The 25,741-nt window shown below is 37.9% G+C and overlaps 1 protein-coding gene across 3 annotated transcripts in view; it reads right to left on the bottom strand.

Annotated features, from left to right (window-relative positions):
- RTTN (rotatin) overlaps positions 1 to 25,741 on the bottom strand; it is a gene marked incomplete at its 5' end in the record, with an annotated part of 141,732 nt that overhangs the window by 25,183 nt on the left and 90,808 nt on the right. For all 3 annotated transcript variants that reach the window (XM_079717941.1, XM_079717940.1, XM_079717939.1), the window contains 6 exons: positions 4,293 to 4,510; positions 7,020 to 7,157; positions 10,453 to 10,606; positions 13,773 to 13,863; positions 15,667 to 15,859; positions 19,789 to 19,882. In XM_079717941.1, coding sequence (XP_079574067.1) covers positions 4,293 to 4,510; positions 7,020 to 7,157; positions 10,453 to 10,606; positions 13,773 to 13,863; positions 15,667 to 15,859; positions 19,789 to 19,882 — 888 coding nt within the window. The remainder of the gene's footprint in view (positions 1 to 4,292; positions 4,511 to 7,019; positions 7,158 to 10,452; positions 10,607 to 13,772; positions 13,864 to 15,666; positions 15,860 to 19,788; positions 19,883 to 25,741) is intronic.

The raw sequence follows: 25,741 nt of genomic DNA on the forward strand, positions 1-25,741 counted from the left end.
GAACAAGGAGCTTTCCAGTGATAAGAGAAAACTCATCAAGTGAAAAATAATACAATTACCTCTAAGGAAAAAGAAAGCTGTGCAGGAAAAGAAAGGTGAACACTGCAACATGGTTCAGTTGTGTATAACATTTTCACAGTTTAACACTACACCCTGCCTAATCCTAGTCAATGTGAAGCTATGTAATACTGGGGGAATGAGAGGGGAACCCACTGCGGTTGGGTAGGTAGGTGGGACATGGAAAGAGAGTTAAAAGTCTCATTTTCGGGGGCTTCCCTGGTGGCGCAGTGGTTGACAGTCCACCTGCCGATGAAGGGGACACGGGTTCGTGCCCCGGTCCGGGAGGATCCCTCATGCCGTGGAGCGGCTAGGTCCGTGAGCCATGGCCGCTGAGCCTGCACGTCCGGAGCCTGTGCTCCGCAACGGGAGAGGCCACAGCAGTGAGAAGCCCACGTACTGCAAAAAAAAAAAAAAAAAAAAAAAAAAGTCTCATTTTCCACACGAGAAAATCAACAGAGTCTAAAACTGAATAATCAAGATAAAGAAATACAAGCATGTTATTTAGAGACATGGAAGGGAAACTATAAAATAATAAGCTAAAGAGGTACAAGGAGTCACCTCTGAGAAGAGGGAAATGAGAGAAGGTGGCAGAACTTCCCTACTTTGGGTAAAAAAAACTTACAAAACTGGCAGTCTAAAATGTGTAGGTGGTAAAACTGGTATGAAAACCCAAAACTTAAAAAGAAAGAAAGAAAGAAATAGAGAACTAACCTCTAGTAAATCCACACACTTTTCAACACAGACCGAAGGCCAGAGCACAGGATTTAATTCCGTCTCCCACTTAGCTCTTACTGCAGACTGACAAGGAGCTGCAGCATCAGAGCAGGACACCCTGTAAGGGTGGGAAGCCGGGGGCAGGAGGGGAGGCTAAGATTCCACACACAACAGGTGAAGTGACAGACGACTAGCTGCTGGAGGACACACACACACAAAACAAATCAAGAGGATACAGAGCGAGAAACCATAGGCAGAAAGAAACTAAGAGGACCCTATGTAATTTGTTTAAATGTTACGCAGTTTTTGATATAGCTCCTTCTATACACTAGGTGATCTAGACTTTTTGCTTTCTTTCCACAAGGTACTAAAGTAGAGAAAAGCCTTTTTAATTACAGTGAACGTTCACTGACACAGCAGAATCTCAAATATATAACAAGTCTTCTCTCCAACAGATCTACTGTTGAATTTTACCAAACTCACCAAGCAGTAGTGCAAAACATACCTCCTAAAATGTGACATAAGTTTGCTGTTTCCTTGCATTACTATCCTTAGATATCATATCATATAAAAAGAGTAAAAATAATCCAACATAGCAATTACAGACAAAACCTATTATAGAGATAGCTTTTACTAATCTTGTTATCTATATGTATTTGCAAATGAAACATATTGAGTATCTCACTAGAGAAGGCAAAATCTCCATTAAGTCAAATGTGTTCAATATTTTATGTTCAAAAGACAGCTAACAGTTTCTGAACCTGAAGGCACCTCAAAACAGAATTACAAAAATTATGGAAAAATAAACATACGTGATTTAAGAGATGAGTACCAAATGCAAACTTTCACCGTGTACCATCTGTAGGATACTGCTGTAAAGCAGCCGTTACAAAAGATTCTTTGTCAAGACATTTTAATTGAAGTTACATACAATATAATTTATCAGGAGACGGAGAATTTTAGAGCCAGCAGAAGCTGAGCAACAATGTAACACAATCCTACCATTTGCACTGAAGAACCGAATCAGAAAAGGTTAAGTGATATGCCTAAGGTCACATGTCTAATATTTTTTGAGTATAGTTTTACAGAAAATTTAAATATGCCTTTGAAGGGCAATTTCAGAATACTACTTTTTCTGATGATTTAAAGACTAGAGTTTACTCTGCTTCATATAACTCCCGGCACAATTCATGGCCCACATGGATATATATTAAGAAACATATGCGATTTATTATAATGTATTGCTGCTTAATGCATTCTAACAATATTTTAATTCACATATCATCTTTATGCGGGGCACTGTAAAGAAAACACAGTATTGCAGTTTAACAAGTTCATCAATAAATGCCCCATGTCATGTCAGGCATACGTTTTTCTCATAAACTGTCATAGGTACAATTCCTTTCTCTCCTTTGTCTTCAATTTCTGTGCCCTTCTAACAAAAGTCACATGTTCATATTCTACTGTTTACATGAGCAAGAAGAGTATGATTTATGAGGAAACACGATTTAAATAACTGGTTAACATATCCGTATCCACACAGATCTTGTATCTTTTGTAATGTGGAAGAAATGGGGAGGAAAGTTAGCTAATCATCAGGAAAACCACTGAGATACCCTCGGTTTCCCTGAAGAGGAAAACCTGTTGGCACAAGCAAAGGCCCCTCGCCCAGGAGAAGAGTGTTCCGCCAAAGCCAAAGTTGGGAAACTAGTAACGATTGCTGATCGGGGCCGGGGCAGAACTTCGGTCAAGTGTAAAGTTTCGTTTCCTGCTTAGAACACAGGGGTCCTTCGGTATCCACGGAGGACTGGTTCCAGGATCCCCGGGAATTCCATAACCTGCGGAGGGTCAAGTCCCTCACGTAAAATGGCGAAGTATTTGCATATAACCTAGGCACATCCTCCCATTTACGTTAAGTCATCTCTAGATTACTTCTAATACCTAATACAATGTAAATGTTATGGAAATAGTTGCTGGGCATACAGCAAGTTCAAGTTTTGCTTTTTGGAACTTTCTGAAAACTTTTTAAAAAACATTTTCAATCCGCATTTGGTTGACTCCCCGGAGGCAGGACCCGCAGATACGGAGAGCCAACCGTATTCCTTAAAGTGCAAAATCGGACTCAGTTTATCATGGGGGAATAAAGCCTATTGTTGAGATGGTGACTGAGACAATTAGAACAGTGTCCAGTTTGGGTTCTAAACTAAGAAAAATCGAGTGGAATAAGTGAGGGAGGAGCTACAGGAAGTGGTGGCTTCCCAAGAATAGGTGTCTTTGAGGAATACTTTGGGGACCTGTCCCCTAGAGCTCCAGCTCCTGAGGAAGCTGCTGAGACGGAAGAAGAGGTGTTGGGGAGCCCTTACCAGGCTCCTTCCCGTGCCATGAAGACCACTGGAGTCCGCTAGGCGAGGGGGACAGAAGCCCCCGAGGAGCCCGCGAGCCCCTCCACAGGCAGCTCAGGCGGGGCCGGGGGCTGCCCCTGCCCCTGCCACCTCCGCACCCCAACACAATCAGGCTGGCATGCCAAACACACAAGGGGCCATACCAGAAGGACCTGCGTGACCACAACCCTCCCGGGCATGGGAGGCGCAAAGATCCCAGAACCCTAGGCCCCAGGGACGGCGGCAAGTGGGCAGAACACAGGCTGACTGTGAAACACGGCTGGCTGCCCGGGAAGCAGGAGCAAACCCTTCAGTGCGCCCACCCACCACTGACCCACCTTCCAGTGAGAAGACAAAACTCATAAAACCGTATGATGATTTTCTTTTAATTTTAACTTTATTGGAGTATAGCTGATTTATTAAATGTGATTATTAAAAAGGATTCTTAATACTGAAAAATCTAGTAATATTCCTATTTGTAAAAAGCTGTGCAACTCAGGAAACACTTCCCGTTTTTTTTTTTAACTGTTAATCTATATATGAAATAACAATACTTCAGCGGCTTTACAAAGATTTTGATGAAACAAAATTCTTGGTTCATATTTTAGGATTGCAAAAAATAAGTTTACAAGATAAAATAGGCAGCAGGGTTTGGAAAGGGGGCATTTTCTCAGAGATATACCAACCACGTCCACCTACCTCCACGGACATACCCCTTAAATATATAGCTCGTTTACAGTAGAAGCCGAATGCCATTTAGGTAAAAATATTTTCAAAGATGTAAACATGTCTTGAAAGTGGCGATAAATTATGAATTATAGCTGTATTCCTGAAACGTGATCATTCTGGTCATGACCCAGCAAACTATTTTTGATAAACAGCGGATTTAAATTACTAATGTTTCATTTTGAATTTTTACATCATGTGTATTAAAGAAACCGGTCAGCATCAGAGGAATGAGACCGGAGAGGAGATGGTTAATTTAACTTTATCTATTTTTCTATTATTTAAATGGTCATAGTGAGCATTAATTGTTTTTTAATTCAAATGACTGAAAAAAATTCTTACAAGACCAAGACTGAAAGTCAATTCATTTAAAAACTAAACCAAATCTTGAAAAATTAAGAAATCACATACCTGAAGAATTACTTCATTAAGTTGTTCTAGAGATTTCTGACTTTCCTGGGTTTTATCAAGAAGTGAAGCCATCGTTGGACTGTGGCATAAACTTGTTTTATCCTTATCCTGGAGATGCCTTTTTGCTTCTTCAGTCAGGAGAAGAGAAAGGAATTGCAGGCTGGCAGTACACAGAGTGGGGCAGGTGCTAGACAAACCCACACATTTGCAGAACATATCTGAAAGAGAGAATAATTCCATATGTAAATGACTGAAAACTTCTTCAAAATTAAAGAAGTTAATCAGATTCATTTGAGTAATGAAGTTTATCGCTTTTTTATTTCTAACGAAGTAAAGCTTATTAGCACACGAATAACCGTAGTGTTTAAAGGTAAGTTAAACAGTACTAAGACAATCTACTGATGAAGGAATCTAATTTTCATTTTGTTCTTTTTATATAGGTTCTTTTTTATATGAATGTGAGTGTGTGTGTACAAGTGTACATATACACAATATCTGCTAAGATCTAAAATAAGAGGATTATATATAAATGAGTACTGATCCCTCTGGGGTCTACTGGGGGACCCAAAAACACGCTAGAGTTTTTGAGTTTTTATTTCAGTGTTAACCTTAAAAAATAGTTAATGTAACTACACTCTGGATTATCTAGATTACTATTTTACAAGTAAGTGTGATTGTTTTTCTGTTTTCAAACAAGTTGATGCTAAACAGTACTTAAAATAAGACCCAGCTTGCAGTGTTGGCATAATGTAGGAACAAAGGTTTCAAAGTAGTTCAGAGAGAGAACAAGAGTGATTATGACGTGATCTCCAAGTATAACAGAGAGGAAAGAATAGGCAAACAAACTCAAAAGAATCTAGACTGAAGCAGTCATCATTAATTTCCTGTTGTGAGCACTGATTTAAATTTAATCAAAAGAATGTTTGCTATATTACATTAATTTTATTAATTTGACTGCACTGGTTTATAATTTTGTTGTGTTTTATTTTTATATTATTTTGGATTTATACTTGTCTATGAGTTATAACCATAAGAATTTCTACCTAGATTCAGGCTTATAGAAATTCTTATGTTCTTAAGTAACATAAGAAAAGAAATTTAGTCAGCAGGTTTCATGGGAATCATTTAAATGATGTCTAAATATTAGATTTGAGAAAAAACTGTTATAGATAACTTAAGTTACAAAGTGACTTAATATGTTTTAAATGCGTATGGGCACATGGGATGGAAAATGATAAGAGAAACAGAAAACAGACAAAAACAACCCCTCAGTGAGGAATATCAATTATCATTCTTATTAGTTATATTTTCATCAACATTGCGATTATCAAAGCTAAAAGTATATGTAGTAGGTTGTTTTTTATTAGCACCATTATTATACAAAACCGTGTGTATATTTTGTAGAAAGACTGAATTTAATATGTCTTTATTTTATCACTAGGGAAACAGTGTCAGGTAAACAGATCATGGGTCAGCAAACTTTTTCTGCAAAGGGTCAAAGGGTAACTAGGTATTTCATGCTTTGCAGGTCATGGGCCTTTGTCACAAATATTCACCTCTCTACCGCTGTAGCAGGAAAGCAGCCACAGGCAATAAGGAAATGAGTAAGCGTGGCTGTGTTCCAGTAGGATTTTATTTACCAGATCAGGCAGTGGCCAGATTTGACCAGCTGGCCTTGGTGCCCCATATGAGTGCCATAAAGCATACTGCTCTGTACTACTGGTGATTCAGATGATAAAGTAGTTTCCCCCCTGCCCCACACCATGGACGCAAGAGGAAAATATTAATCACGCACTTGGTCAATCTCTTTCAATTTTTATCTCTTTTAACAAAATAATAATCCCTAAATGGACACTATTCCCCTTAGGGTAAACTCAGAACTCCTATATCCAGATTACTAACAATTCTGTTTCTTGCTGAACATGTACTTCCCCATAACCTTTCTTCAAAACTATCACTCTGGTGACAAAATGTACCATACATGTAAGTTTACAGAATGACCAAATGATAAAATGAAATGTGAAAAAATAAGTCAGTTGAATTAGTGGAAACTTAAAAGAACTCAATTTTGAATACATTTTAACTGGCTATTTTTAAAAGGTAACAAGTGTTATTTATATACATTTATAAAAAGGCTCTTGCTATGCTAAAATTTAGAAGAGACTTTATGAAAAATTGAAGACAGCAGTAATATAAAAAACAATCATTTGTTTATTGTAGTAGGCAACTACTATATGGAAAACATCTTACAAAAATAATTAAGTACACTATACCCTTGGCTATCAGAAAATCCTCATGTCTCAAGACAAGACACTATTTTTATTATAACTTTCCAAGTTATCATGTAAGCAGGATATTATATAGGCAGCTTTACCCACTCACAATGCATATGTGTGAGAAAAGAGGTGGGTTTCTACATCAACAGAAGAAAATCTATCTCATTGTTTTATAATCACATCATATGTATCTTCATAACGCCACGGGCTTTTCTTACTTGTTTTTATAGTATCTTGACACATGTTTCATTTTTTTTTAAATGCATTTTTTGGGCTCCTCAAGAGCACTGCAAATTTCTCGAAGCAAGTACCTTGTTCCTCTTTCATATACCATGCCATAACTACTTAATTTTAGAGAATACATATAAATTATACATAAAATCAGAAATAAGGGATTATCTTAATTTTTATTAGCAGAACAACCCCAAACCCAGCGAGACTATCTTCTTACCGACCACCGTCGCCCAGTACCTGGCCAGACCCATCGTAATAGATGGGAAAGAGGCAGGGCCAGCTTTCCTCAGGAGTGTGGCCAGAAGGTTAAATAAATGTGTCCATGTCTGATAAAAAGCCGATATTAACTCTTTATCTATAAAATTAATCAAAACATTTCAAGTTATTAGCACAAAGAAGAAAAACTTCACCAAGACACTTCATTACACATAAGAGGTATGCATTCATCAAATGAAGACAAATGTAATTCAGCATGATCCAAAATTTATTTCTATTTCTCCTTTTCATTGCTTCTTAAAGATCTCTCTTCCACCCACCCTCCTATGGATAAATGAATACACACTCACACATCCTCCTCTTATTAAAGCATATTCAACAATAAGCAGAAACTGGCAAACTAAATATTAAGCCATAGCCTCAGAACTACATATTGGGCACATCATAAAAACATGTCATTGCTTGTGCTACTTCTATAAAAGTGAAGTTTCTCCTGTTTTCTTTATCCCCTCTAGCAGCTTTGTGTAGGGGTGAAAGGGGAAAACATAATGGCCAAGGTCACAGCAGTAAAGAAAGGAAACTTCTTTGAAGAACGGAAAAGAGTATTTCCCCAAAAGGAAAACTGTGATACCAAAGAGGATTCTGCAGCTTTGCCTACGTATGACTAGGGGTGCAGCAATTAACCTTCTACAGGAAAAACAGCCTTTCCCTTCTCTCTACTAGGCAAATGGGAGCTGGAGGGCAGTAGCTACCTTAGGACAGTCATCTGTGGCCACACCGCCAGCAGTTATCTGCCAACTGTGTCAAACTCATTACAAGGAACTGAAGGCTCCCCGCTCGGTGTTCTTCAGCATCAATGAGGCACTGGGAAAGAGCATCTTCCAGGGAGGCTGGATTGTAGCAACCTTTGGTGTTTCTCAACCTTTTGTCATTATCAGCTCTATAAATAGGAGCCTTTTTAATCATATGTCACCTTATCACAATCCCCGTGAAATATTAATTTCACAGATACCATATATCTGTTTATGTAATATCTATATATTTGTACTTTACACATAAAAGGAGTAAATAGCTTTATTTAATATAGGCTTAAGATGGTCAAATAAAATATTTAAGTTGAAAGTTAAATTAAAAACTAAAAAGCTATTCACATTTAACTTTATAACTGTGCTTGCTGAACAATTTTAATGTAATTTATTTACACATATAAATTAAGATATATAAAATTATATATGAAAATCATCAAATCATATAAATATATACCAGAAGTATAATCAATGTTTTATAAAATAATTCAAAACTGTTATTTTTCCAGAAAAAAATTTAATTTCTTAAAAATTAATTATTTTAATGTTTAATGTTTGAAAGATACGAGAAAATAACTTTTAACTTAACCACCTGCTAAATATACATTCAGATATTACTGACAATTTTTCTTTTCAGCACTTGGCATAATTAATTATGGGTTAAATAACTTTCATATACTTAAATATTAAAATATATACCATTTTTATTTAATTTTCAAAGCCTCAAATCAAAGCAAGGAAATCAATAAAACATCCACAAGGCAGCTGCTGGCAGCCAAAACATGCAGGCCACCTCTTGTCATGTGACTTTGGGATCAAGCATTAGATCAAAAGCACTCCAGTCACAGCCATGTTCGCACCAGGTTTTTAGCACTTATCTTGCATATTTCTCATACATGTTCCATGAGCTCAATGTCAAAGCTTCTCAAGTGATACCCAACAAGAGAAACTAAATACTAAGGAATAAGATTTTATTGAGAAGAGTTGAGCTTTTGAGGGCCACAAACCACTGTAACAGCTAAGATTTTTCTCCCCCATCCCTTTCCCTCAAGAATCACTTTTTGCTCCTTGTAGGGAGACATCATCATCCTTGTAGAGAACGCATGGTGTAACCTAATTAGCTTAGTCAGGACATCACTGCCACTTGCAAAATTTCCATGTAAGTAATTACTGCTGCTCTAGCACTGGGATAACTTAGTACTGATGAGACACTGAGGACCGGCTTTGCTGGGCATCATAAACCACTTCACTTACCAGACCTAAACCCTGCAAATCCATAAATTCAAAGGACTAAATAAGAATGAATTGATGGGGCTTCCCTGGTGGCGCACTGGTTGAGAATCTGCCTGCTAATGCAGGGGACACGGGTTCGAGCCCTGGTCTGGGAGGATCCCACGTGTTGCGGAGCAACTAGGACCGTGAGCCACAAGTACTGAGCCTGCGCATCTGGAGCCTGTGCTCCGCAACAAGAGAGGCTGCGATAGTGAGAGGCCCACGCACCGCGATGAAGAGTGGCCCCCGCTTGCCACAACTAGAGAAAGCCCTCACACAGAAACGAAGACCCAACACAGCAAAAATAAATTAATTAATTAATAAACTCCTACCCCCAACATCTTCTTAAAAAAAAAAAAAAAAAAGAATTGATGGGCAAAGAGAATTATCACATGATCAATTACTTCATTATAAACTATTTTAGACAATTATCATATCTTAATTTTGACAATGAATCTTGTTGTTTTAATTTTCTCCACTACTAAGCTCCATGTTCAACATTTCATCAAAGTATATTTTTTAAGAATTCCAGGACTTCCCTGGTGGTGCAGTGGTTAAGAATCTGACTGCTAACGCAGGGGACACGGGTTCGAGCCCTGGTCGAGGAAGATCCCACATGCCATGGAACAACTAAGCTAGTGTGCCACGACTACTGAGCCTGTGCTCTAGAGCCCATGAGCCACAACTACCGAGCCTGTGTGCCACAACTACTGAAGCCCGTGCGCCCTAGAGCCCGCATGCTGCAACTACTGAGCCCACGCACGACAACTACTGAAGCCCGCATGCTCTAGGGCCCGCGCACCACAACTACTGAGCCCGCGTGCTGCAACTACTGAAGCCCACAGGCCCAGAGCCCGTGGTCCGCAACAAGAGAAGCCACTGTGATGCGAAGCCCGCGCACCGCAACGAAGAGTAGCTCCCGCTCGCTGCAACTAGAGAAAGCCCACGCACAGCAACAAAGGCCCAACACAGCCAAAAAAAACCAAAAAAAAATCCAGACCTTAGGAAATTTCTGATACTGTATTCTAGACTTGCTTAAACTTGTTATTTAGCCATAGACTATAAGAATAATTACTATGTAATACTTAGGGCACTTTCTAACATTTCATAAAGAACTTTACCCACATTTAAAATGACAGCACAGGGAATGGTCCTTTATTATACTACATAATTGCCTCAAATGGTCTCCTGGAACCACTTAAAATATCCAAACTATAAAACACATTATAAAAGGCTTCCAAAATACTGGCAAAGAACAACCCAAAATGTGACCTTGATCTGAATACCTGGTGCAAGGTAAGATATTCTTCCTCAGTATTATTTACTTTCATTCTAAACTAAAAAAATAAAGCTTACCTGATATATCTTTGGTGCATATGGTGAGAACTCTGATGATGTTTGTGATAAGAGGTTTCAGAATCTCATCCTGAATCACAAGGTCAGGATCTACCAATAAACATGACTGCAGAAGCCTGGACAAAGAGGACAGGTATTCTAGGAGAAAGGATACCTATTCAAAAAAGGATATAAAGTAAAACAAAGCATGTCACATGAAAAGCCCATCTCAGTGATAAAGTATTTTAGTTCTCTATGCATTATAAGAAGTCACTTTTTTGTAACATAAGTTAATAAAAAAGTAATAAAATAGTCATCATAATTTTTAAAGACCTAAAATGAATACACAGCAAAGCATTATTTTTCTCATAAGCTTGTCATTAATGGCCACATTAACACTGTCAACTATAATAATACCAAACAAAGCAATATTTCCAAAACCAAATTCTGAATTCTATTTAGAGAAAGAAAGTCTTCATATTTTTCAAGTAGCTAAATTGTAGAACCAATACTCTGGAAGAAGCAAAAAAGGCAGTCCAAAACCATAAAATCTACAATTTTGTAAAGAAAGATTATAAAATACTCTTTAAAGTGTACAACTGAGGGGTGGCGAAAGCCAGCTTAATAGCCTAGTTATTGCTACAAATAAACTGCAAACATGTCCAATGTTTGGCCTCAACTATCCTTCAGCATAAAAATACTATTCTTAGTTACAAAACAAAAATTAAATCTTCCCCCAAATTACCAATAAAAACATCTCGGGAATGTTGCTTGATACATACTAATAGCATAAGAAGTACTAACTGGCAAGAGTACTTTAAAAAAAATTCTCTGGATATATAATAATTTAAGATAAACTGCGAGGACTCATTTGTCCACTATCCCCAGGCAATGAGACAGCCCATATAAATGAACTTTACAGAGATATTCTGAAGCCTCTGTCTCATTCTGTACATATGTGCGCACGTGCGCGCGCGCGCGCACACACACACACACACACTCAGTTTTTGCTCCCACCTTATTCGGCTGCTGTTGTGAGAGCAGGGACCATTGGGCGTTTGTGGAGGCATAGTGCCTCTACGGTAAATGGCCTCAGACTATTTCCAAATAGTTCTCCTGTCCTACTTCTCTTGATGAAAGGTAGTCCCTTTATCTAATCTGCAGATATATTTTACATAAAAGTATAGGTGGCGCTACGCTTTTCCTATTGGGTAGAATGCAAGCAGTTTGTGAAATTTAATTTCCTTATTGCTGTGAAGTATTTTTTGATCCCCTCATACACTACACTACTGAAGTTACAGCGAGTCTGCCCTCTCCAGGTATGGTGTAACCATAAACAGATAAACCATGGGAGGTGAGGAAGCATTAGAGAGAGAGAACAACTGAGCTGTCAAAGATTCTTTTGTAAATTACCATACTGAAGATGTAATCAGCTATTGATATGGTAGTTCATAAAGTAGTTCTTTTTTTATGTTTGAAACTCCTTCTTCAAATAAATAGACCAACCAACCGACTCCATGCTTCAGAACCCTCGTACCTTGGCTGCCTGCAGGCTCACCATGCAGAGTCCTGCCCACACACTTTGCCCACGACCCACGGCCTGTTTCCTCACCTCCGAGGCATCTGCTCACATCTCACCTCCAGGACGCCTTTTCTGACCACCCGACAAGAAAAACATCAACCTGTCTCCCCTTTACCCATCCTCATTTATTTTTTCCACACCATTCGCCACCATCCGATAAAACAGTTAAATTTTATTTACTGTTTACTGTCTCTCCTGTACCGAGGACACAGACTTCATGTGGGCAGGGGTATGTGTCTGCTTTGTTCAGAGATGCATCACTAGCACCTACAACACAATGTGGCAAAGCATGTGCTCCAAAATTTTTCTGGAATGAATGATCTTATGTAAGGACAAAAGGCAAGAACATTTAGTCTACATAAGGCCAGGCAGTGCAGCAGTAAGAGCGTGGCTTCTACAACCAGCCTGCGTGTTCTGGCATCTTGGCTCTGCCCTTACTGTGTGAGTGACCCTGGGCAAGCTACTCATCTCTGGGCTCCAGTCATTTCCTTTATAAAAAAGGGCCGCTAATGGTACTTCATGTGATTGATGTGAGCATTACATAAATTCACACAAACAAGCACCCATGAAGGTTCGTTACTGTTATTATTCATTCATTCCACAGGGACTGAATGAGCACCTGCCATGGGAAGGGCACTGTGCCTGACACTCAGGACACAATGGCATGAAACAGGAAGGCCCTGCCTTCATGGAGCCCTGAACTCTCTAGCCCCATCTCCGCCTCGCAGGTTCTGCTCTGGCCACTGCTTTCTGCTTCTTGAATAGGCCAGCTCTCAGGCGCCCTGCTATGCCCCATAGGACCAGCTTCCTCACTAAAACTTCAGGCCACACGTCACTGTCTGAAAGCCCCTCCCTGACCACCCCATGCGGAAAAGCCCTGCCCCTGCAACTCTGACCTCACTTCCTGTCCCTGCTTTAGTTTTTCTTCTTCCACGTCTAAGACAACATCAGGCATAGATGTAGTTGCTCACTATCTACTCTCCCAACTTGAGGGAAAGGGTCTTTGCTTCATTCATTTAGGGAAGATCCTGGTACACAGTAGGCCCTTAATAAAGATTTGTTGGATGGACAGACAGAAAAATGGAGGCGATGGTCATTATGCAAATAAGCACACTCACAAATGAAAACGCTGCAGTGGGACAGTGTTTGGAAGATGAGGTACAGTGTTACCCAACCTTGCCCTAGGGGGTCTGCCGTATTCAGAAAGCTCAAAGAAGACATCACAAAGCAAAAGATACTGCTAGTCTGCCTGTAATTATCTCTCACCCCAAATAAATCATGTAGCCCTTCTTACAAAATCTGATTTTATGATAATATTTCTATTAGCAGCAACTACACTAAATATCTGTGAAGGAACAAACATAAATTTATTCTTATTAGACTGAGTTTTGAATATACACAGAATTTAGTCACTAAGTATTTCACAACTTCAATTTAGGTGGAAATGACAGAGACAGGCTAAAATCACAGAAGGGGAAGGTGGGCTATACAACATCCCCTTTTTTTAACACGGTGCTCAAAGATACCCTTGATTAAACATTTCTAGCTGGTTAATGATGGAACCAGAACACAATCTAGGTCTTCAAACCCCACTGCTCTTTTCTACCATCTATTAAGTAACCTATTTCAAATAACCTCGTCATACCACGTATATCCCGAGAGATGTTCAACTTTCTTCTGTGGTTAGTATATCCTCAGTAGAATTTACGTTTCTGGCATTTAAGGGTAAACGAACGCACGTGCAGGTGCAGGCGCTTACCTGAGCCTGAGCGTGTTCAACAGGAGATGACGCAGGCAGCAGGGCCTGGAGCTCCTGGATGCTCGTCTCTATGAGGGCGGCATCTGCGATGCTGTGAGGACAGAGAAGGAGCGCCCTTCAGATGATCAGTATGCTTATTACTGAAGACTAATTCGTCAGAATTTAAAGTTCGGATATAACCATGAACAGAATTCAAGAAAAAGGATTTTTATAAAATAACGGAAATAAATGTTTATAAAAGTTACCCTACAATATTTCAGAACACAGGAAAAGATCTCATCAGATAAATGTGGGAAACAAGGAATTCTAAGAGAAATATCTAATGAAACCTATTAAAAGCAGAATAAAATATAATAAAGCCCTTTCAGAAGGAAAAGAAACAAGAGAAAGACCCTGGTGGCTATGTCCCTATTTAAAACAGGAAAAACATTTGCCAGGAAATAAGTTCTGATTTTGAAAGTAAAAAACAAAATAATGAAAAACAAACAGGAAAAAAAATTTAAATCAGAAATAAAGAACAGGGATGGAAAAATAAGCCTTTGCCATGAAAGAGTCTTTAATACCTCTGTGCCCTCAATGTCACAACAGACTCTTAACTGACTCTGGAGAAGCCAGAATATTCCAAAAGCCCCACTCTGACCCTTTTTGAGGCAGGAAACATTCAAGAAGGAAAGACAATCAACTAGCAGTTTCCTTTTTTCAACTCTAGTAGGCATCAAAGTAGAAAAGATGACAAATGAATGTAAACAGAACAAACTCACGCCCTGCTGCTTATTATAAAGGGCAGAGTAAAGGAGTAACCACAACTTTGTGAAGGGAGGCAAGGCAGGCTTCTTTCTTTTTAGACTGTTCTTATCCCAGAAAGAAAGAGAAAGCACTGTGATCTGGCAAAGAGGAGGAAGACCTTTCAGACAGTGAATGTTCAAAGGGCAGAGACAGAGAAATGCAAGTGAATATGTGGTGAACAGGAGGTAGGTACACTTGGCCAGAATAAACATATGTCAGGAGAAAAGGAACACTTAAGATAAGACAGTATCCTAGACAACATCACTTTTAATCCTAATGGTAACCCCATTAACTAGGTGTTTATTAATGACACTTCAGAGATTAAAGTTACTTTCCCAAGGCTGCAACACTAGTGAGAGAATGAACTCTAATTAGGACTTAAGTCAGACTGAATTCAATATCCTTGGCCTTTTTAACTATATCATATAACCAATCAGAAAATCAGAAAAAGTTATGTCAGACACTGATTAATATTAGATAAATGAAAGAACCAAATCATGATTTCCCTGAATTTTATCAGACTACTTTCTAATAAAACTCTCAGGCTCCCATAACTAAGTAACTCCAAATGAACTTTAAAAATGACTTTTCAGGGCTTCCCTGGTGGCGCAGTGGTTGACAGTCCGCCTGCCGATGCAGGGGACACGGGTTCGTGCCCTGGTCCAGGAGGGTCTCGTGTGCCGCGGAGCGGCTGGGCCCGTGAGCCATGGCCGCTGAGCCTGTGCGTCCGGAGCCTGTGCTCCACAGCGGGAGAGGCCACGGCAGTGGGAGTCCCATGTACCACAAAAAAAAAAAAAAAAAAGACTTTTCAAACCAAGGACATTATCCTGATATGACTGCTAGGGAGATGAACTCCAAAACTCCTTCTTCCATTCTGAATGACCAAGGAGACTTGCATCACATTCCTTGAATGTGGCAGAGGACAAATAAGGTTTCAGAACTTTGGAATTTAAAAAAAATCAGGACGGGGAGCTGGGGAAGCTTAATAGTCAACGTAACAAACCCATCCAAGTGCTTTAACAGATCTAAAATAAAAACTGTCGAGACAATTCTGGCAAAAGCAAAAACCTGCAGTCTACACGCCTCTCTGGGAGTATTTATCTCTTACCTACAAAGAAGCTCTATGAGACGAGCTTGTCGAAAAGCATTTGCAGTGTCGCCTGGAGTCGTTGCCAAGAGGCTGTCTAGGAGGCTGCACATCGCGGAAAGAAGAGGCGGAGTGACAAAAACACACTGTCTGGGCAGAGGAGCAGAAAGGGATGAATCATGAGGAAGCCGCGGAGATGCAGTTTCATGCTGACCTATTATTGAAATAAGTGTGAAAATTATCACCATTTTGTTTACCTTGTGGTTATGTACAATATTCACAAGTTTTGATAATCAGAGGAAAGTTCCTATAATTGCCAAAGAGAGATGGCTGGGAAATTCCCTTAACTGCTCAACACACCTCAACCCCGAGGCCAGGAAGTCAGACGTCCAACTCCTCCAAAGTGCGTGTGTGCGTGTGTGTGTGTGTGTGTGTGTACATGCATGTACGCAAGGGTGTGTGTGTCTACCTTGGGTGACAGTGTACTAGCCAAGACAAGAAGGGCAGGGCATGGTTTTGTGTCCCAAGCATTCAGACACTGAGGAACAAAGAGATGCTCCACAATCCTTTTTATGAAACTCTAGGGGTCAGAAGTGTTTCAGAATTCAAAATATTTTTAGATTTTAGAAAATAAGGTACGCGTACCATATATTAATTAACACTTCCAATGGAATCTTGGGCATCAGCCCATAAGGAAATAAATATTTCTGCAATGTAGGAGACACATAATCACAGCAATCAGGATGAATACATAAGCAAATACAACCTCAAACTAGAATTGGTCAGATTTTGCAGCCAACTATATACAGATACGGGCAAGTTTTACTTCCACCTGTGTTCTGAGAAAACTTTCCGTTTTCAGAGATTCTGGATTTTAGAATTGAAGATATGAGGGAACTTTCCTAGAAGACTCAGCAGGGTACTGCTAACAAGAAAGCTTAATCTGCCTCAAGATTCCCTCATGACCTTCGTTTCTTATTTCTTTTTTAAAGAAACATTATATTTTGAATAAATCAAACTTACCGAAAAGTACAAGAGTACAAAAATTCCCAATATACCTTTACCCAGATCCCTAAATATTAGTATTTTACCACGTTTTATCTACCTATCTACCTACCTTCTTATGAGCTGTTTGTGAGCTGCACACAAATGCCCCTTTAATCCTAAGTTAACTTCCTAAAAACAGGACTTTGTCTTTTATAACCACAGTACAATTATCAAAACCAGGAAATTAACATTGATGCAGCGGTACTATCTAATCCATAGACCTTTTCCAAATTTTGCATACTGTCCCACCAGCATCCTTTACAGCAAAAAGAAAAAGTTCTTTTTCTTGTTTGGATCCAATTCGAGATCTGCTTTGCCTTTAATTCTCATGTCTCTGGGTTTTGAACTGGAAGGGTTCCTCAGTCTTGCTTTGTTTTTCAGGACCTGGACATTTTGTGAAGAACACAAGCTAGTTCCCTTGTAGAGTGTCTGATGTTTGATGTTCCCTCATAATTAGATCTTCAGGACATTATATCAGGAGAAACATGATTCCTATTTGGCCCATTATGGGTGGTGTTAACTTTGGCCATTTGATGGATTAAGGTGGTGTCTACTAGGTTTCTCCATTATAAAGTTATAATATTTTCCTTTGTAATTTACTAATTCCTTGGAGGAGGCACTTTGGAACTATTTACTGTCAAGACAGATTTGATATTTTAAACTAAATTGGGAAAATTAAATTTAGGGAATTCCACAGAAATAGTTCAACTGCTTTTAAGGGAAAATTTTATATATTTACAAAAGATGTCCTACATGTCTTCAGCACTTCTAGGGCAGCATACAGAAGAAAAGAATACCAATAAAATAGGAGGGGCTTAACATTTAAGAAATTCAAACTCATTCAATATATTTTAAAAAATGTAATATTTTATCTGGAGAGAACTATCTCAATTATTTATATTTGTAATACTCAAATATACTAACATTTTTATTTTGTAATGATTCTTTTCAACTTTGTAGATCAAATGTACGCTTATAGATCATGAGACACTGTTAAAGCCTTTCTTAAAACATAAAAGGATTTTTCTTTTACAAAAGTTAGAAACTAAACTTAAAAATGAGAAGTTGGACATCTAAAGTGGCCCTAATGTACATGATAGGGAAAATTCTCGTCATCCTGCTCTAAATCGCTTTGGGGCATTGTAATTCCCTGGTTAATCAAGAATTAACAGAACAAGAAATAAAAGGACTAACCAGCTTCATGGAGAAATCCTTCACTGAGAATTCCAGCTGAGGGAACTATAATCTCATTATCACTAAAAAAATTTTATCTTAACACTAACTATTTTAAAGAGACGGAATTTAGAAAGATATGTAACAACAAAATTGCTTTAGTCTTAAGGCTCACTGACAAAAGATATTTAATGCTTTCCAGTACTATTCAAAGATTCGTCGGCAGATTCAACAAAAAGGAGTAAAATACTTTTTTGTCAAATACATACACTCAAGTAATTGGCAAACAGTAAAACTGAGCATGAATATATATTCTAAGCACAAACCTTGAAAATAAAATAAATCCAAGTCAAGAATAAGGAAATCAAAAAACAAACAAAAACCACACAACTGTATGTTCACATAAAAACCTGTATGACTGTTTGTAGCATTATTATTCATAAAAGTCAAAAAGTGGAAAAAATCCAAATGTCCATCAACTGATGAATGGGTAAATAAAATGCAGTATATCCATATATATCCATATAGTATATCCACATAGTGGAATATCATTCAGTAATAAAAAATGAATCACTGATACAGACTACGACACGGATAAATCTTAAAAATATTATGCTGAGTGAAAGAAGCCAGACACAAAAGAACACATATCGTATGATTCCATTTTTATGAAATGTCCAAAACAGGCAAATCTATAAAGAGGGAAAGTAGATTAGTGATTGCCTCAGGCTGGGGAGAATGGGGGAGATCAGGAGTGATTGCTCATGGGAACAAGGTTTCTTTTTGGGGTGATGAAAATGTTCTAAAACTGACTGTGGTAATGATTGAACAACTCTGTGAATATATTAAAAAACAATGAATTGTACACTTAAAATGGGTGAACTGTATGAATGTGAATTATATCTCAATAAAGCTGTTTAAAAAATAGTAACGTAACACACTCTTAGAAATAAATATTCATGAAATTCATTATCAAATTTCATTTCATGCTCTGTGTCCTTAGCCACTTAAAACAACCTGAGTTTGCTCCTTTTGTTCTTAAGAGGATCAAATGAGTACTTTCTATAATTAAACTCTTTTGTATATTGTTAACATAAATTACTATAAACCAAAATGAGACATTGTTTAGGAAGTTATGGAACAAACACTGTAATGAAAATTCAGAGTAAAGTCTTACTTAAGCAAGTATCTCTAAAGTTTTAGAAAGCATTTTCTCTGCACATGCTTATATTTCAGTGTTTAAAATTACCTTTTTTTTAGGTAGTATATTCTATATAGGTTAGGAATTTAATGCTACTGAATAAAGGTCTATCTACTGTCTTAGAAGAAACAAAAGTTAGGTTGTAAACTACATAAATATATAAAGCGTAAAGCATAATAGAGTTGGAGGCAGTGCCTAACACAAAGAGTAAAATCGATATATTGTCATTAATAAAAATAAACCCTAGGCTACTCATCATGCATTTCTAACAAAATAAAGACTCAAAACACTTTGTGTGCTTTAAAATGAAAGCATAGGCTTTGCAAAATACTTATGACCCCATTCTCGTCACTTTCAAGTGGATTACTGTGGTAAATTGAGGTGTTTTCCCAAAAGGGAAAAAAAATGAAGCTAATTAATATTCATTAGTTCCTCGATTCAAACACCAAATATCTACTCTTATCTAATAGGAAACCATATGGCAGTCAGACTGTTCATCTGATGGCCAAATTCCCATTTATTAGTTAAGAGTATTTGTTTTGTTAATTTCCGATATATTTATTCTATCATGTTCTGTGATATTTCATTTTGTTCTTATCTAGACAGTTTGTTCTGTGACTTATTTAATTTGGTTCTTATCTAAACATTTACTTTCAACGTATCTGCCTGGACCAACTTATCATTTTTATTTTTGAAAGTAGAATGTCTTCCTAAAAGGATACCTTGAGCCACAAACTGGTCATGTGAGGCTTCGGGGAGAGGCGCCGTGCAGAGCACTAGCGGCTGAACTTCAGCACTTGCCGACGACGCCGCCACCTGGGGGTCAGGAAAGAAAATCATTCTATACTCGGAACAGTCACTCATTCACATTACTAGTTGGAAAATGAAACACGAGCAATATATATATACAAGATATCCCCGAACAAAAAGGTATATTACAAAAGTACACTAGTTCACATAACGGAAAATACTCCGTATCTCGAGAGTTAAAACAGTTTTTTGAATGGCATTTTCTACTTCTTCTTATAGGACCTGTTACAGTTTATACAAATCAGTAACTCAAAGGAGTACAGTTTTGATCTGAAGCCCATCTAGAGTTTAAGGTCCTGATAAAGCCCCTTCCCACTTACGCTCAAATGTTGAAAGGCTAAAAAAAAAACTACTTTATAATTCGTTGTGTCCTTTGAGATATTTTGCACTTCTTAATTTATAATAAAAGGGTTTTTTAAAGTTTCAAATGGCACACACAAATTGTAATAGTGCCTCTAAAAGAATCAGCAGAAGTATTTTGTGGATTGTTCTCTACCTCTCCCCATGTCACAAATGAACTGTTTTTAAAAATTAGGCAATATCTGACATTGTTCTTCAGAATACATTTTTTGGAAACATTAAACATAACAGAAATTCTGTAGAAAACAAACACAATTTCACACACAGGTTTACCAATGAGCAGGCTGTAAACGCCTTAAAACTGAAAAAGCCCAAACTGATGTCAAGTACCTCATATGTGGAAAAATACTGTATCTTCCCATCAATTTTCTTTTCTCTGAGACAGCATGAACTTTCCATACTTGGATAAGCTCCAGGTCCGTGCATGTACACAGGTAAGCTGTCAACAGAACTTATGAATCAACCCTACCACAAACCCAGATACTGTACAGCTCACGATATTTGCATATTGATTACATATCTATTCTAACGCTTAAAGTAGGTACCTTAGACTTGATATAACAGGATGAAAACAAAACCCAAGGTTATTTTCATTTGCAGTTTATGATAGTAAAGAGAATATAAATTTGAAGAAAATGGCACATGAAATTAATATATAGTTTTTAAAAATCCCTCTTTCAACTTAAGACCTCAATTGCCTCTCACCACTTCAAGTATGACATTACAGTAATAAGAAATACAGAAGCTGTAGCCAAAAAAGTAAGCTAAGCACATAAAGTCACCTAAAATTGAAGGCTGGATAAATCTCACTCTAAATAAATCACTCATAAATAAGCATGTATAAAATACCTTGTTTGACATAACATTAGATCTACATAACAGGGAGAAAAACCTAAAGACATTTTAAAAATTATATTTACCTAAAATTGCTTATAAGAGATGTGTTTAAAAAAAAACAGTTCCGGGCTTCCCTGGTGGCGCAGTGGTTAAGAGTCCGCCTGCCGATGCAGGGGACACGGGTTCGTGCCCCGGTCTGGGAAGATCCCACATGCCGCGGAGCGGCTGGGCCCGTGAGCCATGGCTGCTGAGCCTGCGCGTCCGGAGCCTGTGCTCCGCAATGGGAGAGGCCACAACAGTGAGAGGCCCATGTACCGCAAAAAAAAAAAAAAAAAAAACAAAAAACAGTTCCTATCAATAGACATCCAGATAACTTTTAGCGTGTGAAGCAACAAGCACACACGGACGGAGACTGACATCACAACCGTGCAGGAGCTGATGAACGAGCCTGGCTCCTCCCACAAGCTCCCTTGGTTACACAAGAAAGTTTAAGAGGACAAGGATGCCGGAATCCTTTATCTTTTCACTGAACATCCTTTCAGTTGGCAAACACTCAAGCAGTCCTCACTATGGATGAAAACAGAGATAGCATTCACTGCAGGGAAAGAGAGCTTCTGAGGGCCACTAAACACCTGGCTCATTAGAACGCTAAGTTGCCATTCGTGACCAAGGTCAGGCATTAATAAACGCCATGATTTTCCTCTGTATAGTCCAAGGAAGGGATACACAAATTTTGAAAATATGATTTTAGAAAGCATCTAATAGTTGCATTATAACTTACCCCATATGGCTGAGAAAACACAAGAACTTCTTTCTATAGCAATATACTGTGTTTTAAAAATTGATTAGGGGTGATTTATATTTCTACTAGCCTATTTATATTTTTAAACTTTGCTATATTAACATATTACTATTTTAATAAATAAAGGTAAAAAAGTATTAAGCTGACTTGCTCTACTACTATGCTCAAATCCTGCTTGCTTGAAAATAATCTTCAATGGACACTCATTTGACTATATTTAATAATACACATCAATACATAAATGTATTGTCATCCTGTTTTATAAAATAACTTTTAACTACCATCAAACAAATGTCAATTCATCTTTCTCTAATGTCCTTTGTAATGCTTCATGACATTTTACTTTGCTGGAATGTCTTTATATCTTTACAGCTGTTACCTCTTATCTCTTCAAATCCAAAACCGGACTCGGCTCTCCTGGCTAACCCCACCTGGTTACACCAGGAATCAAACTTCAGCCTTCTTCCCACCCTCAAAACAACCCCATCTTGCACCTTCTGAATATCTAAGGCATTCAGTACCACACAGCTTGGCATTCAGCTATTTCCTAATTATGCTTTATGTTCTCAAGTAGACTTTCAAACCTCATAAGTGGGTACTGAATTCTAAGATATATTTGAGTATCTTTTTAGTTCCTTGCAAATGTGTACATAATACAAAAAAGGGATTAATCCTTTAAAGCCCATTTCAATTGCCACTTCTTACACAAAATCACTACCTATATTTCATCATTCCTTCTAATCTAAGCTCACTGCACCCCGACTGTAACATCTATTTCGGGACTGATCACATCTTGCTTTGTAGTGAAGGAGCAAAACATCATGGCCAACGACCTGGGCTCTAGAGCCAAACACACTTCTGGATTCAAATAACGCTCCACTAGTTAGCAGTGCTGGAACCTTACACAAGACACTTATTCATTCCATGCCTTAATCTCTTCTTCTGTAAAACAGTAAAATGATTTTCAATTTTTTAAAGACTAAGAGGACCCATGAGTAAAATTTCTCTATAAATGTTTAAATAAATTTAAAGTAAAATCAGTTTTCCTTAAATTAGTGCTCCAGGAAGTTTGAAAGAATCACATATTTCACAAAGAAAAGCTCAAAAGCAAATGACCTACATTTCCTCTTTTTTGATAATTGATAAAACAGATTTTAAAAAATACAGACATAATCTGCTCAAGAGCAGCAGAAAAGATCAAATTTTGTTCTTAAAGCTGTTGCTACAAACTGGTTTGTCCTAGGCATAAACACCTATCCAGTTTGGGTATTTCTGAGAAGTAGAAATGTGATTTCAGGAGGAAAAACAACTGATACCTGACCCCTCCTCCCCTGGGGAAGGAGACACTGAGTTGAGGGAAGCCATCTCTGAAAAGGCATTTATTTACCAGGGCAACACCCCCAAGGTAACAATGACACTCCTTACTCTACCTATAATTTACAAAACATACAAGTCGAAATCAACTAAACTAATATTCATTAGATAACACCATTAAAGTCCCTAATGTGGCATTAACAGCACAGAAAGGATAATGACCCAGCAACAGCACACTGGATGATACGACCCATATCAAAAGACAGTGCTTTCCTTAGAAAGACAAAGTGGAAAAACAAACCAATCAACAAATTGTATCTTTTCTCAATTCTGGGAGACATACAAAATAATGATATGAATAACGAGATAAATTCATTAGCAAGATTTACATCCACTCAACTGATACCTCAATTTGTAACTTCAACATTTTCTTATACCTGAGAAAGTATTAGTTGGTCTGGGTACTGACAGTTTAGGTTTAAAGTAATACTGGTATAACGGCTTCCCTGGTGGTGCAGTGGTTAAGAATCCGCCTGCCAATGCATGGGACACAGGTTTGATCCCTGGTCTGGGAAGATTCCACATGCTGTGGAGCAACTATGCCCATGTGCCACAACTACTGAGCCTGCACTCTAGAGCCCGCGGGCCACAACTACTGAGACCGAGCGCCACACCTACTGAAGCCCGTGTGCCTAGAGCCCATGCTCCGCAACAAGAAAAGCCACTGCAATGAGAAGCCTGAACACCACAACAAAGAGTAGCCCCCGCTCGCCGCAACTAGGGAAAGCCCGCACACAGCAACAAAGACCCAATGCAGCCAAAAAGAAAGAAAGAAAGAAAGAAATTTAAAGTAATGGTATAATGAATAAACTCTCCATATTTGTCTCCTGCTGGAAAAAAGATACATAGTATATCTCATATGGTAAGGAAAACATGACAATTCATAGAATTGGGGTAATTAGATTAACTTTTGTGAATAAAAGTCACCAATTCGGTGAGTAATTCACCAATACCAAAACTCTTCTGTTTGAAAACGAAAAAAGAAAGAAAAAAGTTGACTGTAAAAATTCTAACAGGTAATACTAATCTTTTGAGAAACTACAAGAAGGTAAATCTTACATAAGACTATATATATGAATTCTTAAAAAAAAAACAGATTTCACTGGTATGTATTTCTAAAAGTCTATGTGATATCCTAACATAAACAAGTTAAAGACTTTTGCATTAATAGAGGCTTCTATTTTAATAATGATTATAATAAGTGACATATTTCCAAAGTGTTTCTTGGAAAATCTAGTATCTTAATCTGTAAGATTTATATATTATTATAAAATAGAGAAATGCAAAAGTTTGATTTGCTTTTGTTTTTTGTATGTAAGTTTCTTTGTATAGAGTAAATATAACTTGGGGACTTCCCTGGTGACGCAGTGGTTAAGGATCCGCCTGCCAATGCAGGGGACATGGGTTCGAGCCCTGGTCCAGGAAGATCCCACATGCCGCGGAGCAACTAAGCCTGTGTGCCACAACTACTGAGCCTGCACTCTAGAGCCCACATGCCACAACTACTGAGCCCACATGCCACAACTACTGAAGCCCGTACGACTACAGCCCGTGCTCCGTAACAAGAGAAGCCACCGCAATGAGAAGCCCACACACTGCAACGAAGGGTAGCCCCCGCCCACCACAACTAGAGAAAGCCCGCGCACAGCAGCAAGGACCCAACACAGCCAAAAGTTAATTAATTAATTAATTAAAAAATAAATAAATGTAACTTGATATCTACAAAATAGCTAACTCAAAGTTATTTACAGCAATTACTATTTACTGCATATCTACTATAAGCAAAGAACTGAAGAATGTACAAAGATTTCAAAGTTAGTCTACAGCCCTTTAAACAAACAGCGTAACCTAAGAAGAATTATTTTTAAGCACATATTAACACTGTACTTCTGTGAACTAAATAACCAATTAATACAATTCCCTTTAGCATTGAATCATATAATTATTTCTCTTACTGAGACAAAGATACACACTATTTCTAGCTTGCAAAAGAAAGCATGACATCTAGTGGAATTGGAGTAATTATTCTGTTTTTCTAAATAAAGGTTCAATTTAGCACTAAACATAAACTCTTCTGAGTCTAGAGGGAAAAAAAAAGTCTCTTAAAACTTAGCAAAAAGTACCAGTCTCTTGAGAAACTGTAGGAGGTGAATCTTATTAATGCCTGTATAATTATTTAATTCTCATATTATTTTTGCTCCTGGAAGCAGTGGTGTCGAGGCTTTGCCTTCCTAATAGGTTCTACAACACAGTATGTTGTTCCAAAAATACATTGCAATGCTTTCCAGTTGAGAATGATTTTGTATGCTTATAAATCAAATGAAACCTAGCATGTCATTATTTAGAAATACTTAGTGTCTCAAACTTTTTAGAACAAAGCACCTTATAAATAAAAAAAAAAAAAAGGAAGAAAGGCAGGCAGGTGTACATAAATTTCAGGTATTTCAGATAATCAAGACAAGCTTCTATTTGATGCAAACATTTAGAAATGT

Source organism: Hyperoodon ampullatus (genome assembly GCF_949752795.1).
Source record: "Hyperoodon ampullatus genome assembly, chromosome: 13".
NCBI lineage: Eukaryota > Metazoa > Chordata > Mammalia > Artiodactyla > Ziphiidae > Hyperoodon > Hyperoodon ampullatus.